At 39.9% G+C, this 17,997-nt stretch overlaps 1 protein-coding gene across 1 annotated transcript; it reads left to right on the forward strand.

The window, feature by feature from the left end:
- Positions 1-782: 782 nt before the first annotated feature.
- On the forward strand, positions 783-15,053 carry ankrd33bb (ankyrin repeat domain 33Bb; the record flags this gene model as incomplete). Its single annotated transcript, XM_080861356.1, has 5 exons — positions 783-1,277; positions 7,211-7,340; positions 12,924-13,064; positions 13,207-13,370; positions 13,485-15,053. 5 exons carry the CDS (start codon positions 783-785, stop codon positions 14,139-14,141), a joined length of 1,587 nt encoding a protein of 528 aa, XP_080717482.1. The 3' UTR covers positions 14,142-15,053.
- Positions 15,054-17,997: the final 2,944 nt, after the last annotated feature.

Here is a 17,997-nt window from a genome sequence, read left to right on the forward strand (position 1 = left end):
TCTGGGGAGGTGAATGTAACCAAATGGCTAGAGCTAGAGAGAAATCTAATTGGATTACCACGCAGTACTTCAACAGAATCTCTCTCCCGATCCCACTGCTGGCGATCATCAAAGAAAACCCAGTGTTCCCCCGTGAGCAAACACGGGATTAACTGCTCAGTTGTGTCAGTTTTGAACCAATACGACCGCGCTGGTTCTTCTGCTTTCAAAAAGACAACTTCAGCTTTAACTTCTAACCGAGACTTGGAAAATTCAAGCTGCATGTTGGATTTCCAGTGCAATGATCATACAATCTGATGAACGGGGCTGGTGGTGCCTTTGCAAAGAGTCACACGGAGAAGCGCAGTGGCTTTCGTGCATTTCATAATTTTCTCTGACTTTTTTTGAAAATGGAAATTTGACAATATCATCAGAGAAAGATTAGGATGCTTTATTCTGCTTTACTCTTTTTTTCATCACTTTAACAGCCCAGAGCAACTGATCATGCACATGATCAAGCCTTTGAGGACACTGTGTTTTGGAGTCTTCGGGAATCCTAACCTCTTTGGCACCGACAAAGACTTATCAGTAGTGATAAAGGATTGTCCTTGTTCGTTTGGGAAATCCAACGCAGCAAAAAACTGATGGAAGTCGGGAAACTGGCAGGATTGAGTTTCCTGGGGGGTAGAAGGAATCATCATATTTCAGAGAGCCAATGGACTCCAAGGTAATTGAGAATTCCTAGACTTCTTCTGGCTCCCACAAGGATTTTCGAAGAGTGTTTTCGACGGAGGAGGATTTAAATGGTGCTAATAACGGAGGAACAAGGTAAAGGTTCAAAGGTTCAAGAGAATGGAGTGGCTGGAGGAGTCAGAATTAGTAAGACTGAGTATAGAACCAATAAAGTGGATATGGATATTCCTGTCATGTCCATCACCAAGGCTGGCAAAGACGACGATGAGAGCGAGGAATCAAGCGAGGCAGATAATGAGGAACTTGAAATCGATTACACTCGAAATTACTGGGAGGATGAGGATGATATCTACCAGGAATTTGAAGAGTTGGACTTTGAGACCTTGCCCGATCGCTCAGACACACAGAGCATTGCCTCAGATGACTCCTTCTATCCCCTCGACAATTCAGTCACCTCTCACATGCGCTACTCGTTTAGCTCTGACAGTCCAGAGCCCATCTCCTTCTTCAAGGCCTGCTGCAACAACAATGCCGTCATTGTCAAGATCATGATCAGACAAGGAGTGACTGAAGAGGAAGTGAAGGAGACGGACAGAAACAGAAGAGTTGGTATCTGTGCATTTATTAGAATAATGTCTTTGACAAAGTCTCACGCACCTTTTTATTCATAAATAATGTTTTTTTTATGAAAAAATTAATAGCAGTACAAATGGAAAACTGCGCTGCTGTCTTTCAACGTCATTAGTACAGTTGTGTTCATAAATACCTTTGCTTCTGTACATGTAATGTGTCAGTAGGTCTTACCTTGGTCTCGACTTAACTTTACGAACAATAACAAAACCATATTAAGGTAGACTGCTTGATTTAAAAAAAAAAAAAGCATCTATTAAAAGTGCCTGGGTGGCTATCAGCACATAGTCTTCAAAACAACATATAAGAATATGCTTACAAGATATGCGATGACTCGTGACAGCTGTGCAGCACTGAGGTTACGGTCATAATTCAGTTGTATACAGATATGATAGAACTTTGACAAACATTTATGCAAGCACACCATTCACTGTGTCAGATTACACACCTCAAGCAATTTTAAATTTAAATAATTTGAAAGTGCAAAACAAAATATTACACACCTGTGATTTTCTTATGACACCCTTTATGCCTGCTTTGAGTAAAAGAATGCTATCATCATCCTGCTCTATCACTGATATCTGGTTTTTCTGTCAGGTCAGCTGAGCATGGTCTAGCTCTTAAAACCCAGTAAGACACTGAAGGTCAGATCCTAAAGGAGGTTCAGAGCAGTTGGTTAAGCCTTCAGTGACAGATGGGCCAGTGCAGTTACCGTGTCACAATGCAGCTTGCCAACCTTGCCCAACCTTTTAAAGGCAGAGGTGTGGACTCGAGTCACATGACTTGGACTCGAGTCAGACTCGAGTCATTAATTTTATGACTTTAGACTTGACTTGAAAAAATGTTCTAAGACTTGTGACTTGACTTGGACTTTTACACCAGTGACTTGGGACTTGAATTGGACTTGAACCGGTTTACTTGAAAAGACTTGATATTTTACCCCAAATATAAAATTTAACATGCATATTATATAGAGATTGAAAATGTGACGTCATTCACGGGTAGAACCGCAAAGGATTCTGGGAACTCGTGGCAAGCGGTACTAGCGCACGCAGGCTTTCAATTAAAATCAGTTATACAGCGATAAAAAGAAACACAAAAATGTCAAGAAGCCGTTGTATTATTAACTGCAATAGCATGACAGCCACGGGAAGCCGACGGGTAAAGAGATCGGTTGTTATCGGATTACGTCGTTGAAGAGAAATTGTTCAAGCCATGTTTCCGAAGTAACAAAGAGGCGACTGGATTGCAGCCATTCAAAGATCAAATATAACGTCCCAGAACCCTCCAGCTCACAGGTTAGTCTGCTCCAAGCATTTACACGAAGGTCAGTGTTTTGTAGTAGTTAATACGTCATTTTCATAACATAATTAGTGATATAGGTTACAAGCAAGTCTGGCGCTGAACAGAAATTGTCGCGCTATGCTCCTTTATTTATTGTGTTTATTGTGCATAAATAGTGAATTGTCCTGACACAATATTGCGTTTCGCTTCTGTTATTATGGTACATTGACAAAAACATATACTTTTATTCACAGGATAAAACAGGTTTTTTGTATCACTAATTGCCCAGTACGATTACAGCATACAGTATTATTGTCACTGCTACATTTCTGTGATGCTACCAGAAATTATTTCCACTACTAATTAATTACCATTGAGCTCAAAGGTCCTATTAATAAACGTTTAACGAATGTGTATTTATGACGACAATTTGTGAGACTGGTAAACTTATGATATGTACGATGGTCTTTACTTTCTACACGGTGCATTTCAAGGTCCTGTACCCATCCGTCGGTAAACTGTACCTGGGCTTGTTGCAGTGACCTGAAGTTACTAAACTTCATGAGTGTGTGCACTCACTCCAAGAACCGTATAATTATAAATATGCATATAAATATGCTAAGATGAGATAGCTGACTTCATCTAACTAGCAAATGTTGTCCAGGCTACGTTGGTGATACAGTTTTTTTTTTTTTATGTGTATGATATTTTTGTCATGCAATTTTAAAGCCAGTCCTACAAGCGCATCCAAGAATAACATGCAGCTTATCTCAGAACTGTCGGTGAAAATTATTCTTGGAGCTAGGTTTAATTGAGCTGCATTTTAAAGAGGTGCAATTTCACAATTTGTGTATATTTTCTAAGTTCACTATTTTGTCATGAAATACCATGAAATAACCATGAAATTTATACCTTTTCATTCTTGATAGATGTCTGACTTTTAGTTTAAGTTCTTGCCAATATCTCACCTACAGGTGAGGTGAGGATCTTTTTTTAAACCCGGTTACTGTCTCTTGGTCATTTTTAGACATCCCACTTCCAGTGAATCACTTCCACTTTACACCACAATTACTTCAGTTTCTTTGATTTTCTTTGTTGTTTTAGTGGCCAATGCTCGCACAGACCTGTGAATTTAGAACAACTAATTCACAAACACATGCTAAATGGTAAGAACCATAGAGACCGCAATGTTGTTGTTTTCCATATTCAGATGAAAAGGTGGAGTGCTAATTTCACCTGTTTGCTTAGCAAGCTGCACACACATATTGGCTAATTAGTGCAAAGACCCTGCCTAACTACACAGACACAAACTACTACTGCACAAACTACAGTACTAGTAGGCGATTTGACCAGCTGCACTTGTGACACTTATTTTAAGTATAACATCTGCTACATTTATTTTCCATATGGTTTGTCTTACGTGCTTTCAATAGCCTTTCTTGTGAAAATAAAAGAGTAATGCTTATTTTGTTCTATTAAGAAGAAGCCTAATTGTTAAAATTATTGAGTTTCAACAGTCCTTTCTACTTGTGCTTGTCAGTTTTAGTTTATTGTGTTGAAGTTTATTGTGTTATTTATCACATAATTTTGTGACTTCAGTCAAAGGAGGTGAGGCCCAGCAGGCAGGAATGGTTCCAGTTGCCATTGTTGGCAGCTGGAACCATTTCAGCTGCCAACACTGCTGCCAAACTTTAGTCAAAGTCTGAGTCAAAAATCTAACTCTAGTTTCCAGTTGGTTAAAAAAAATCTCTTTGTGTACCAGGCTGTTACACAAAGGCACATTTACAGCACATTAATGCTTTAAAGTTGGACATTTTATAACATGGTAGTCAATGGGATAGCTCACTTTGAATCCAGCTGCAGTTGACCACTAAAGGAAGCACAGTTCTTGGCACTTTTGGCACGTTTTTGTTCTTAACAAAGTTAAGAAAGCTGTGTTTTATTGTTAATCTGAAGATAAATTTGAAAGTGAACTTATTTCTGAACATTTCTGCACACTGGGTAGAAGATTCTGTATGTTCTGTTGAGCTGGAACACACAGTGGAGAGTAGTTCTGGATTAATGTGAAGTCCTTAGGGTCGCCTTGATTATGAATGTGTTGTCATGGGTGTTGCTATCAAATTGGCTGACATCATCTCTATCAACAGCTTGCTTTTTTACCAAAACTTTTTTACCAGCCGTTTGAAAAACGATTACCCAATGCCCTTTAGATCTGCTGTCTCTATGGGAAATTCTTCTTGGAATCACAACACTGTGGGGTCAACCCACTAACTGTTTGCACTCTTTGTGAAGCACAAAAGACCCAATTATTGGCATATGACTGCAAACTGGATGTCATCTTTAATATGTGTTGTGTTGGAAGCAGACTGGCCAGAGACTGCAGCAGAAACCTCAAAACCCATCTCAGTCTTCCTGTGCATTTACCAGCAGCGTGCCCAATTCATAAACTTTGGCATTTTCTAACAAAAGCAAACTGAAAATGTGTGCACACTACAAATGGATAAAGAAAGCAATGACCAGTGGATTTTGTTTTTCTTTGTACAGGTAAGACATATTTACAAGGAAAAATCACTCATTCTGATTCTAGATCCTTAAATTTTTAAATAAAAAATCATGCAAATCTAAACCTCTTTGGGTTTTGTACTGTTAATCAGAGAAAAACAAATTTAAATGAGACCAATAATCAAGGACATGTTTTGTGAATAATCAACACCAAAAATAATAGTTGCAATCTTAATAGTTTAACTTCATGGCACTGCTATTGTCTTAAAGTTGAATAACTGCCATTACTTGCCTTGCAATCAAGTTCTGGTTGAGCAATAAAAGCTTCTTCTAAAGCAAAAACATGTATAATATTTTTTCATTGTTGTACTACACGATTTGGGAAGACTGGTGTGCACAAAATGTCTTGTTGTCTTGACTGGACACAAACTACTATTACATGTGGTGAAACAGTACAGCTAACCCCCCCCCCCCCCCCCCCCCCCCCCCCAAACCCATCTCCATAGAGACTGTGTCAGCTCCCAAAAAGACAAAAAAACAAACTAAAAACCAGCAACAAACAACTTAAACATAAACAATTACAAAGAAAGAACAATACAGTATCCACATCTGAACCAAAGAGTAAAACAGTGAAATGTAGATTATTAAATATTAGGTCTCTCTCCTCTGTTAGTACATGACTTAATAATTGATCAACAAATCGATCTACTCTGCCTTACAGAAACCTGGTTGCAGCAGGATGATTATGTTAGCTTAAATGAATCAACACCCCTGAGACATTCTAACTACCAGAAATCTCGAAGCACAGGCCGAGGGGGCGGTGTGGCAGCAATTTTTCACACCAGCCTATTAATTAACGAAAGACCAAGACAGACTTTTAATTCATTTGAAAGCCTGATGCTTAGCCTTGTCCACCCCAGCTGTAAAACTCAGAAACCAGTCTTACTTGTTATCATCTATCGTCCACCTGGGCCTTACACAGAGTTTCTGTCTGATTTCTCAGACTTTATATCTAATTTAGTTCTCAGCTCAGATAAAATAATTATTGTGGGTGATTTTAACATCCATGTAGATGCTAAAAATGACAGCCTCAACATGGCATTTAATCTGTTATTAGACTCAATTGGCTTCTCTCAAAATGTAAAAGAACCCACCCACCACTTTAATCACACTCTAGATCTTGTTTTGACATATGGCATAGAAACTGAACATTTGACAGTGTTTCCTGAAAACCCTCTCCTGTCTGATCATTTCCTGATAGCATTTACATTTACAATAATTGATTACACAGAAGTGGAGAGTAGACTTTATCAAAGTAGATGTCTTTCTGAAAGCGCTGTAACTAAGTTTAAGAATATAATCCACCCACTGTGATCATCTTCAATGACCTGTACCAACATAGAGCAGAGCAGCTATCTGAACGCTACTCCAACAGAGGTCGATTATCTTGTTAATAATTTTAACAATAACAATAATTTTACCTCCTCACAGTTTTTCCTTCCCACTGTCACCAAAGTGCTTGCCCATAGGGGGTCATATGATTGTTGGGTTTTTCTCTTTATCTATGAAGCGCCTTGAGGCAACTTTTGTTGTGATTTGGCGCTATATAAATAAAATTGAATTGAATTGAATTAATGTATGTTCATTGCATGAATGCACGCACACACAGTATTGACTACACTAACACTAATGTCATCTACAAACTGAACCTGCAGTGTGCCACTTTGCTGACCAGATACACTAAACGATTTAACAGCAATGACCTTTTAAAACAAATGCAAATCTGCTCAAAGCAACTTTGTTTAGAGCAAAAAAAGATTGTCCAGCCCGAAACCTTTACCAGTGTGTTCCCACTCACTGTGACAAAAACAAAACAGAACACCACCTTGTTATTCACATGTAAGCGGGCAGACCAGTAAGATTTATTTTTTTATGGCAATCACCACATTGCTTTTTGTCCTGGAGGTGAACATTTTTATAGAGCCATAAAAAGAGAATATAACAACAAGCTTCACTGTAAATAAGAATGATTTTGTGTGTGTGTGTGTGTGTTTTAGGAGCTGAAATAAATCACAGAAAAAGAAAACGTTGGATGCCAAGGCGTTTTGTTTTTGTGTTTCAGTCTGGCTTGATTGTGGCGTGCTATAACGGCTATGTGGATGTGGTCATCGCTCTTTCTCAATGCCCGTATCTGGATGTTAACTGGCAGGACAACGAGGGGAACACCGCTCTTATAACTGCAGCTCAAGCAGGTAACCCCCCCCCCCCCCCCCCCCCCCCCCCCCCCAGGCCTTTGAATCAAATCCCACCACAGTCCATACTTGCACACATGTTTTAAAAACAGAGGTTTTGAAACTGAGTATACTTTTGAAATTTAACAGTCTAATCGTTTAAATTCTTTCTTGTTATTCTTTTACAGAATGTTTCTTGTTATGACAGCTTGCAAATGATTTTTTTCTTGAAATAATAACAAATATTTCATCTTATATATCTTAAATTGTTCTTGTTTTTCTAAGAACAGTCAAAGTTACTCAGATCATACAATGTTTAGTAAAAATGTGATAACAAGTTTCTTCTATATGTTATTTAAAAAGCTGTGTGGCTGATTTGTATGTTTTAGATACAAAACTCCAACAGTAACATAAACAGTCAGATAATGAAGTAAAATATAAAATACATAATGCCGCTTAATGTATGCACATGCTAATATGTTGCGCTGTAAGTTTGGTATGTGTTCCAGTGAAGGCTGGACTCTCTCTGCACTCCAATGTACGCTGCTCCTTTGTGGAAGAGCTACAGAGAGAGCAGTGTGCAGAAACTCACTGAAGCATATAATGATGGATTTAGGCTGAATCTCAAGTTGCAAAGGTGGAGCAGTGCAAGCCAAATGTTTGTTAGTGTTGGAGTTCCTACCTGTCATGCTATATTTCACAATCTGATGCACAGTTGTATGTGTAGCGTAAAGAACTCCAGAATGTAATTTGCATGTATGCATTTTATTTGCTCGTGTGTGTCTTTAATAAAGTGAAATCAACTGAACTATAGTGATAGAACAATAGAGAGGGACATAAGAGGGAAGTAAAAGTCAAGCAGGCTTCATATGCTACTTAAGTACTCCATCTATTTGCTTCCGCTTATCCTTTTTCAGGGTCGCGGGGGGCGCTGAAGCCTATCCCAGCTGTCAAGCACTGTTTGTTAGGCGTGGTACACCCTGGACAGGTCGCCAGTCTGTCACAGGGCTAACACACAGAGACAGACTACTTAAGTACAGTATAGTGTAAACGTACTTAGTCACATTCCAGCTTCCTCAATTTTCCTGATTTAAGCCAACTCAAATAAACTGAGTTGATCAGCTTTTTAACGAAAAATACTGGTAACTTAATTAAAGGTAATTAATATTTTTAATTAACGCCAATATTAGGTTTATAAGGTATAAGGACATAGATGGTTTCTGATGGATTAATGGTTCTATTTATATTGTTTATTAACTATGTTCTGATACAAGATGAAGCAATCACATCGTGTGTGTGCGCGCGCATGTGTTCCTGTCAAGCTATCTTTGTGAGGCCTGAAATCTGCATTCTACTATACTTGTGAGAACCAACAGTCACTTGTGAGGACACACACACCGGTCCTCACAAATTTGAAGGCCTTTTTGAGGCTCAAAATGTGGTTTTGGTGTCAGGGTTACAATTAGGTTATGGTTAGGTTTAGGGTAAGGGGCTAGGGAAAGCATTATGTCAATGAAGGTCCTCACTAAGATAGCTGAACGGGATTGTGTGTGTGTGTGTGTGTGTGTGTGTGTGTGTGTGTGTGTGTGTGTGTGTGTGTGTGTGTGTGTGTGTGTGTGTGTGTGTGTGTGTGTGTGTGTGTGTGTGTGTGTGTGTGTGTGTGTGTGTGTAAGTAAAAGCCCTCCATGGTAATCACATTCTATATGTCATTGATACATCTTATAGAATGTGATGACGTCACAGCTCCAGAGCTGTGTTTTCTCCACAAACACGACTTCAGTTATGTTACAGATTGCTAATGTTGATCTGTAACTGTGATTTTCTTCCAACCTTGCAAATGTTCCATCAACAAATGCAGAAAAACATGCAACTCTGTGAAGCCCAAAGATCCCAGAATACGTTGGAAAGTCTTTCCGATGAAACCTTTTGGTTTAAATTGAAAGACGTGACCACCTACGGCCATCTTAAGACGGAAATTTACACAGTGGGTAACTGGATCCCAAAATTCTGGGAGGATGAAAAATCATCTGTGCCACAGATAGAGCAGATAGTTTTTGAAGAACATTTCTGGACCATCATGGTAAACGAAGTCCTGTGTGCCCACATCCAACACGAAGCCTTCAAGGTGGCTGATCTGATCAGGAGAGAATGTGAGAGTCGAAAGAAGCCAGCAAGACAAAAGAAGAATGAAAAACCAGCCAAGCTGCGCCAAAGGACAACTTCTTGTCCGTTCTGAAAAATTTTGAAGAGCACGCTCACCTCCAGAAGGAAGCAAATAAAGTGGCTGAGCTGATTAACCCTCCTGCCATCCTTTAAAAAACTCACACCCATCACCCTAGGGACCATTCTCAGCCATAAAAAGACCATATATCCATATTTTATTCCACTTTAAATTAGCCAACCTTGTAAAACTACTTCTCCCTGAAATATTCATGTAAAGTTTTAATTATATTTTCGTTGTTTTAACCCTTCAAATCCCAGTGTTATTACATGAGCGCCCTGTGTTATAAGCCCCAAAAACCAAAAAACGAAACTAAATATTTCCACAAAAAACCAGTTGAAGTAATATGTGATTGTCATTATAAGTAGGCCTTTAGATGGACCAAAGATTGGCACCAACATACATTTTGACCTGCCATTATTTTTTTTGCATTTTTTTTGCAATTTAAAAATTAAAACTTCAAGGCCCTGAGTCTTCATTGACATCCAAGAAAAGAAGAAAAAATAAAATCATATGATGATAATTTGGGGTTGAAAAATAGCGTTTATAATGGAAGTCAATGGGCAGAAAATGGTCCCCAGGGTGATGGGTGTGGGGATTTCTGCTGCTCAGCCATTTTAGGCTGATTTAAGGAATTCACACTGGAATATTAACATTGACAGGTAAAAACTATCCTGTGGCAAGTTTGGTTATATTCCACTGAACACAGTGGAAATGGCAGCCATTTAACACATAGCAGTGGCACAAAAAGGTCCCAAGAAGGCAGGAAGGTTAAGAAAAGGGACAATCTTTTGTGCATCCGTGTTGGTATGAAGACTGTAATTAAGTTACGTTTCAAAGCTCATTTTTATTTCTCCATGACATCAACAAGCATCTGAAATGTAGTGGGCAAACTGCAACTTGCAAAGGCCATCACTGATAAAGGTATCATAAATGTGCTTCAGTTAGCTAATGGACATGACTAAATTCAGTTTCCTTTTTTACTGCAACATCTTCATTTGCAGCTTTCTTGTGTGTCTAAATGAAAAGCATGAGATCAGGTGAATTTATAAACTTGGGTTGTCCATGCAGTATGTGTTGATTCATTATCACAAAAACAAAAGGCAAATTACAAGAAGCTATATTTGGCTTAAACTCTACATAAAGGCACACAAAGTCTGTTTACTTCAGTTCATCACTGTGTAGTCATGCAGTGATGGACTATGTAAATACTCCCTTCCACACATTTTAATTATTATTATTTTTTTAATATGGAGATCTGTAAACCCTCAAAAGCCAAATATTTAATTGAAATACTAATCGAAGCAGGTGATTACGTACTGAAGGCATGAGTGGCATCACGTGCCGCTTTTATTTAAAATGTTTCTTTTAAGTTTGTTTCCAGGGTAACTTGCCGATTTCAGCAGCTTATTCATTGGGAGACCAATCCACGGCCTGGAAGCGTGTTTGGGATGATTGTCACACTGCAAAATGAAGCTGTTGAAAGTCAGATACTTTCCTTATAGTACTGTGCAGTGAAACAAAATCTGACAAGATCCTCACCAGCACTGGCTGAAATGCTCCCATCACACCATCACAGAGCGTCAGACACTCCCTGTTACTCCTCTGTTCACAATGCTGACAATGATTTGAACCCAAATTTTTAAGTTTGACTTCATCTCTCCATAAAACCTGTTGCTGCTGATTTTCAGTCCAAAGAAAAACTCATCAGAAAGATGACAGAACTATTGCTTGAGACCACTTTAAACGTGACAAGAACGTCTGGTTCCTTAGAAGCAAAACAGAAAGAAATGGGGGGTGGCTCAAGACTTTTGCACAGCTCTATATGGTGGAAGAAAATCTACCGCATAGAAATGAGTCACACCGATTTTAATAGATCCAAATTATGATTTGTGTTGTATAATGGGGTCTGGTGGTTCCCATTGCAAGAATCACCGTTATTTGCTCACATTAATCCGTACCATCATAAGTAATTTCATAGTGATGCAGCCACATGTATCAGACATGGCGCCCTGGCCTCTTATCTGCTAACAATGATGAATGGCTCACTGCAGCCAGTGATGAATAGCTGTAGGCTGCTCTTCATTTTCTGCTTCATTAAAAAAGTATCGATCCTTTTTCACACAAAAATCTTCAGCAGCACCTCAGACGACTCAGGCGACCACCACCACACACTGCACCATCACAAAAGTGCTTCCTGACCCTTTACTAAACTCTAGACTTAGTTTGGGAATCAAGGCAGTAATGAATTTATGTCCAGCCCAATGCTAAAACTGTATCTCACATCCTTAGCCTTAGCCTGGTTTTGCTCATTTAGGAATGTTGCAGCCGATTGCTCTGGATTTCTAAGAAAATATATTTAAAAAAAAAATTATAATTACTACATCCTGATCTTAATGCACACTAAACAGTTTTGCTTGATGACTCAGTGCTAACCAATCTGACAGGGGTTTTGGCATTATTTGGGGTTTGTAGCACTAGTGTGATTTCATCCTGCAAAAAAAAAAAACAAGTGAAAAGGATACGCAAAGTAATGACATTAAAGATGAAAGTGTGTAAGTGTTTTAAAAATAATAAGATCATAACTAAGATTTTTTTAAAAATATGTGTAACACAAATGTGATACACATATTTTTAGATTCTGCATGGCAACACTTTTCAAAGTGCTGTCTCAAATAAACCTGAAAGAAACGATTCAGATGTTAGAATGAGTAGCTTTAGTGTTGTTTTTTTAATTAAAATGCTTTCACATTAAATCATGTTATCAGATAATGCTAGCAACCCTGGTTAACAAGTTGCATCCATACACTGTATGGGAGCAACACACATAAATAAACAAATAAAATATAATTTTACTCACCAAAACAGGAGCGCAAACTTCAACAGCACCACAAAAAGATCTGATTTAATGACTGGAATTAGCAGAAGTGAGGCCCTGCAGGAGCACCTGCCTGTGTTGGCACACCTGTCATAGCAGTCATGCTGCAAACTTTAAGACCAAACAAAGTCATGAAAGGTGAATTATAAAAAAGATTCAGGTTCGGCACATTTGTTATGGAGGAGGAAATTTGCTCTGGACTGAAAGTGATTTTTCTCTCAGGCAGTAAACGTGCTATTTTCATTGATGACGTTGGGCGTTTCAACACTGGAGCCTATGGGGAACGACTCACTTTTGAAGCCAGACTCAAGTGGCCACTAGAGAAAACGCAGTTCTTTTGACATTTTAGAAATGGCTTCATGTTTCAGCCACTGGAGACTGCAACTTAATGTCCACTGTGTTTTCAGAAAAATGTCATCGAAGTATCGTAGAAAGAAGAAGGAGAAAGCGGCTGCTGGAATATACAAATGCAATCCTTTCATAACATGTGTTTTTTCTTGTGCAGGTCATGCCATCATTTCCAACTACCTACTAAACTACTTTCCTGGTCTGGACATCGAGAGGAGGAACTGTCACGGTTTCACAGCTTTGATGAAGGCTGCCATGCAGGGCCGGGCTGAGTGTGTTAGATCGATCATGTTGGCAGGTATATAAATGCAATAAAGATCATGAAAGCCTCAACACCGAGGGAACAAAGAAAACATTTCTAAAAATTATTGTGATTTTCAAAACCCCCCCCCCCCCCCCCCCCCCCCCCCACACACACACACACACACATATCCATACAGGAGGTGATATCCAGGCTCGGGACTTTGGCCGGAAAATGACACCCAAGGAGTGGGCGCTCTTCACCGGTCGGTATGAAACAGCCCGCCTGATGAGTCGGCTGATGTCCAACCCTTGTCCTGAGCAGTTCTGTGACTCCTTCTCCCTGGAGTGGCCACTGCTGGAGGTTAATACACGTTTCTTAATTTTGGATCAACTGTTGAAGGCACCGCATTTAAAATATAATCCAATTTTCAAGTTAAATGTTTCTTTTTTAAATGAACTATTTGGTCTTCTACAGGAGTTGGTGGCCCAGGCCCAAGAGCCAAAGACCTGTAAGCAGCGTTTGATCAACCTTCTTTCCTGCTGCCCTTATAGATTTTACATCAACAACAAGGTAAAACCTATGGAAGATGGTGTCCTTGAACACATGGTCCGGATCACCACGGGACTGTCCAGTCCGCTTATCGCCACAGCTTGCCGCACGGTGTGCCCGAGCAGCCCGCCGTGCATCGGAAAACGTCGTCACGCGGTGCAAGAGATTCTAAAGAGGCAACGTCTGGCGGAGCTGAAGCGCTTGGGCCCAGAGAGGCTAAACAACTACAAGAAACTTTTCCAGAACTCACGGATCCTCCTCATCCCCAGGGAGAAGGATCGGAGGGCCAGTCTCCAGCCTCAGCTGCTAAACAACATGGCAGCGGCGTCCACAGTGGCCATAAGACGAGCCAGCCTGCTGCCACTCCATATGCTGAGGAGAAGCAGTGTGAGGCCGGGCCTAGTGGTTCCCAAGGTGAGGCTCTGCAAGGCCCCAGCTCCAAGCTACAAACCAGAAAAACTCAGAAGGAACAGTAACCAGAACCAGCTCCAGATACCCAAGTGGGATTATAAAATGAAGAAAATAGGGAGGATGCAGGAGGAGGAGCGGCAACGACTGCTACCCCTGATTAGGAGAAGATGAAGGACCAAAGAAAGCTAAAGGAGACGTGACTTACTGTAGCTTCAAAGTGCTCAGTGTAAATCTCGACATGGCTCTCAAAATGCATATTCTTGCAGAAAAAGACACTTTGTAGACCAAACTGCTCATCGTCTTCTTTGTTAGGGCTTCCTGCAATGTTGCCTTTTTTTCTACTTGAAACCACTCTTACTTTTCAAGGTGCACTTTGTGCTGGAATGTGGCAGATATGGGAGCACAAGAAAAATATCATGTACATGTAACATAATATCTCTTATTTGTATGTCTGTTGGTATGCTGACAACATTCATTGTGTATTATTATGCATTCTATGGAATGTGGCAGAGAGTGGTGAGATGCTTATTCAAAAAAAGGAAAACATCACACATTACTCATTACTTTTCTTAAAAGTAACACAGTACTTAATTACTCATCATAGAAAGTAATCTGTGGACACTAACGGTTACATTACTTACATGTTACTCTATAATAAGTCCTGAAATGCACTGTCACATTAACTATAAACCTGAGGCTACAGTCCCACACACTGACACAAATCCCTATCCTGATGAGGGCACAGCGTTAGCTTTAAACACAAAACCTACAACAAAACACAAAAACGAAATCAGGACAAAGAGAATTTAAAGGGATTATAGAAAAAACCCTCATCACTGCCTTTATTACCTATCTAAACCCAGGCTCTATCTGCTGGGGTGGGCTCTTCATCCGCCCAGCTATACCCCTCAGCTAGCTATTCGCTAGCTTTGTGTTAGCAATAGCATGCTATCTATGCAGATGCCCCTGAAGAGCTAATGTTGTGTTAGCAGTATAACACACGTGTCTGTCCTGAATGCAGTTTGCACTTTGCAGTTTTGTTCTCTCGTGCAATAAAAATAAAAGTTGTAGACCTTTTTTTAAATTTTCCTCCTCCCTTAACTGAAATGAGCGGATTACAGTGCAAGTGCACATCAGGACGAAGTCATAATTGATAGTTTTTTTTCCTTCTACCTGCCCATTGTGCACATAATTTAGGAACCTTTGTAACTCATGTAATGAGTTCATGATATGATTGCTCAGTTTAGTCCAATAACGTGTTACATTACTGTGTTATTTAAAAATGTAATGGGATAACAGTTACGTGTTACTTTGGAATGGGTTAACACCCAACACCATAACCCACCTATAGGCAAAAACCACACACTGCTGACCTTGTTGCTTGAAAACAATCCAGGTTTAACACACCAGCCATTGTTAATGGTTGACCTTCTAAGGTCTAAGCCATCATACGTAGGAACCCTAAATCTACCCTAACTCTGTATTTTGGAGAAAGCCAATATAGACTTTTTTCACTTGGGAATTACAAGCAATATATTAATACCAAAAATGGCACATTCTGATTTTCTAGGGTTAGTGCTCGGTTAAAGCTGGGGATGGTGTAGATAACATCATATTTAGAGGATTAAGCACACTGAAGGTTGTAAGATAAGACAGAAGTGAGATTATATCACAGGACAGAATGGTTTGGATGGAGACAAAGAACAGCAACGGGATGAGAGGTGTAAGAGAGGAATGCAGACATACAGAAATCATAGAGACACTATAGGGTCTGTTTTGAAGCCTCATGTCTCATATTTCATCTTGGTATTTTGACCGATGAGCGAGGGGTGATTCTGGCTGAGAACCGAGAGACCCTGTATGCTCACATGACAGCAACTTATCAAACAGAACATTTGGACATCATATTCTACTCAAGGGGATCAAAACTGAGACTCTAATCTTACCAGGAAAGGGTGTTTTGGGGTCATAGATTACTTTATGCCAGCTGCTTCCTTAAACTGAAGAACTCGGTTAGGTCTGTCAGACCCTTTTATATCATCTATTTACTCTAAATGTAACACAATTTTTTTTTAAAAATTAAAACAAAGTTCCCCATTTATTTTTCAGTTTTGGAAGCTGTGTCCATCTTTTACAGTCCATGGGTCCTATTTACCTTAGAAGAAAAAAGGGTAAAAGCCTTGGAGAAAGGACACAACGTATTGGAAACTGACATACACATTTATTGGAGAGGAATACCAAGAGGGCGGGAATGGGGCTTTAAAGAGCAGGAAGGTAACAGCCAGTTGGAGGGATTTTAACAGGATGGAGAGAAGAGCTCCGACGCGGCCAAATGATGATTGGTGACTGGCTGTCACAGATGATAGCTGCAGACAAGGACAGCTGAACATTCAGGAGGAAGCCAGCAAGCCATTTTACATCAATACATAGTACAACAGGAATTTTCATGGAAGTGGAGAGTTCTTGATAGCTGAGCTGAGAAGCCAGCTCACGCAGGCTTTGTGAGGGCTTTGTGGAGAATTTGAAAGGCAGCGCCAAAAATAAACAGCTTAGTGCTAGGACTGTGACTTGTTGACTTCACAAAAAAACACCATGAGAAACATACACTGTCGTCTCGAACCCTGTGCATGAGATGAAGCACGTGTCCCAATTGTTCTGAACAAACATTAAAACATTTTAAACTTGCCAGCTCCATACTTTAAGGTCTGCGTGATGTCTGACTGCGCCCATGTGCAGGGAAATGTAGAGGATTCACTGTGTGCAAATCATTCCTGCTGCCTCCTGCATCATCTATTGGCCATCTAAACCAGATTATCCATTATTGAGAACATGTCAGAAAGGGCATCTTCAATTTTTGGCTAATGTTGAGGACGTGTTTACTGTCAGGTACTGTATAGATCCAGTGCTCTGTGAGTACTGGTGATGGTGTGAAAGTCATCCTTAGCTCTTCCAGTGCAATGCTTCAATATTTTGGCTAATTTTGCTCCAGAATGGTCATAATACAAAAAAACATTTACATGTGCTTATATATAATACGAATATATGTGTTGTGTTACTATAAAGAAAAGTCTGAAGGAAAAAAAGATCAGATATGGTATTATAGTGGAATTAGGACACTCTATGTATAAAAAGCAGCCTTATTTCTGTGTGGAGTTTGCATGTTTTCCCCGTGTTTGCACGGATTCTCTCCGGGAACTCTGGCTTCCTCCTACAGCCCAAAGACATGCAGTTAGTGGGGTTAGGTTAATTGGAAACTCTAAATTGCCCATAGTTGTGAATGTGGGAGTGAATGTGAGCACGAATGGTTGTCTATGTCTATGTGTTACTCTGCAACAGACTGGCGATCTGTCCAGGGTGTAGCCCACCTCTTGCCCTAAGACAGCTGGGATAGGCTCCAGTGTCCTCTGCAACCCTGAAAAGGATGAGCAGAAGCGATGGATGGATGGATGTGACCTTATTTGCCCACCAGTGGAAACCACTGAGAACTGCAACAAATGTACATTAAAGGTGTGCGGTGCCATTGTTTGTAGTTTCCCTAACCCTACCCTAGAAATATTCAAATATGAGTAGTTATTAGTGTATGCCAGAATTATTGTATGTGTTGATTTCCTAGCATTGCAATTAGATTATGCCACAGGGTTAAAGGAAAAGCCAACTATAAATATCCTAGTCAGGCGCTTCAGTGTGCCTTGTTATGGATTCCTCGAGTCTCGAAGTCTACTGGAGAGATGGAACAACACTCTTTCAAAAGATATTTCCTCATTTGCTGCTTTGATGATGGTGGAGGGCAGAGCTGGGTTGTGATCAGGTGACTGAAAATGATGTGAATTATTTTAGCAAACCTTTGTTGATGCAGTATTGTTATCCTGGAAGAGAATATTCCCATCAGGGTAGATAGAGCCACAAGACCACCAGATTTCCTCAGTGTTGTGGTTATAGCCTCAGTCACACTAGAGCAGTGGTTCCCAAGCTTTTTTTGCTAGGCCCCCCTGAAAAATCTTCGTGGACTGTTCGTCCGTGATTTGGA

This window comes from Rhamphochromis sp. 'chilingali', assembly GCF_963969265.1.
Source record: "Rhamphochromis sp. 'chilingali' genome assembly, chromosome: 16".
In the NCBI taxonomy this organism is placed as follows: domain Eukaryota; kingdom Metazoa; phylum Chordata; class Actinopteri; order Cichliformes; family Cichlidae; genus Rhamphochromis; species Rhamphochromis sp. 'chilingali'.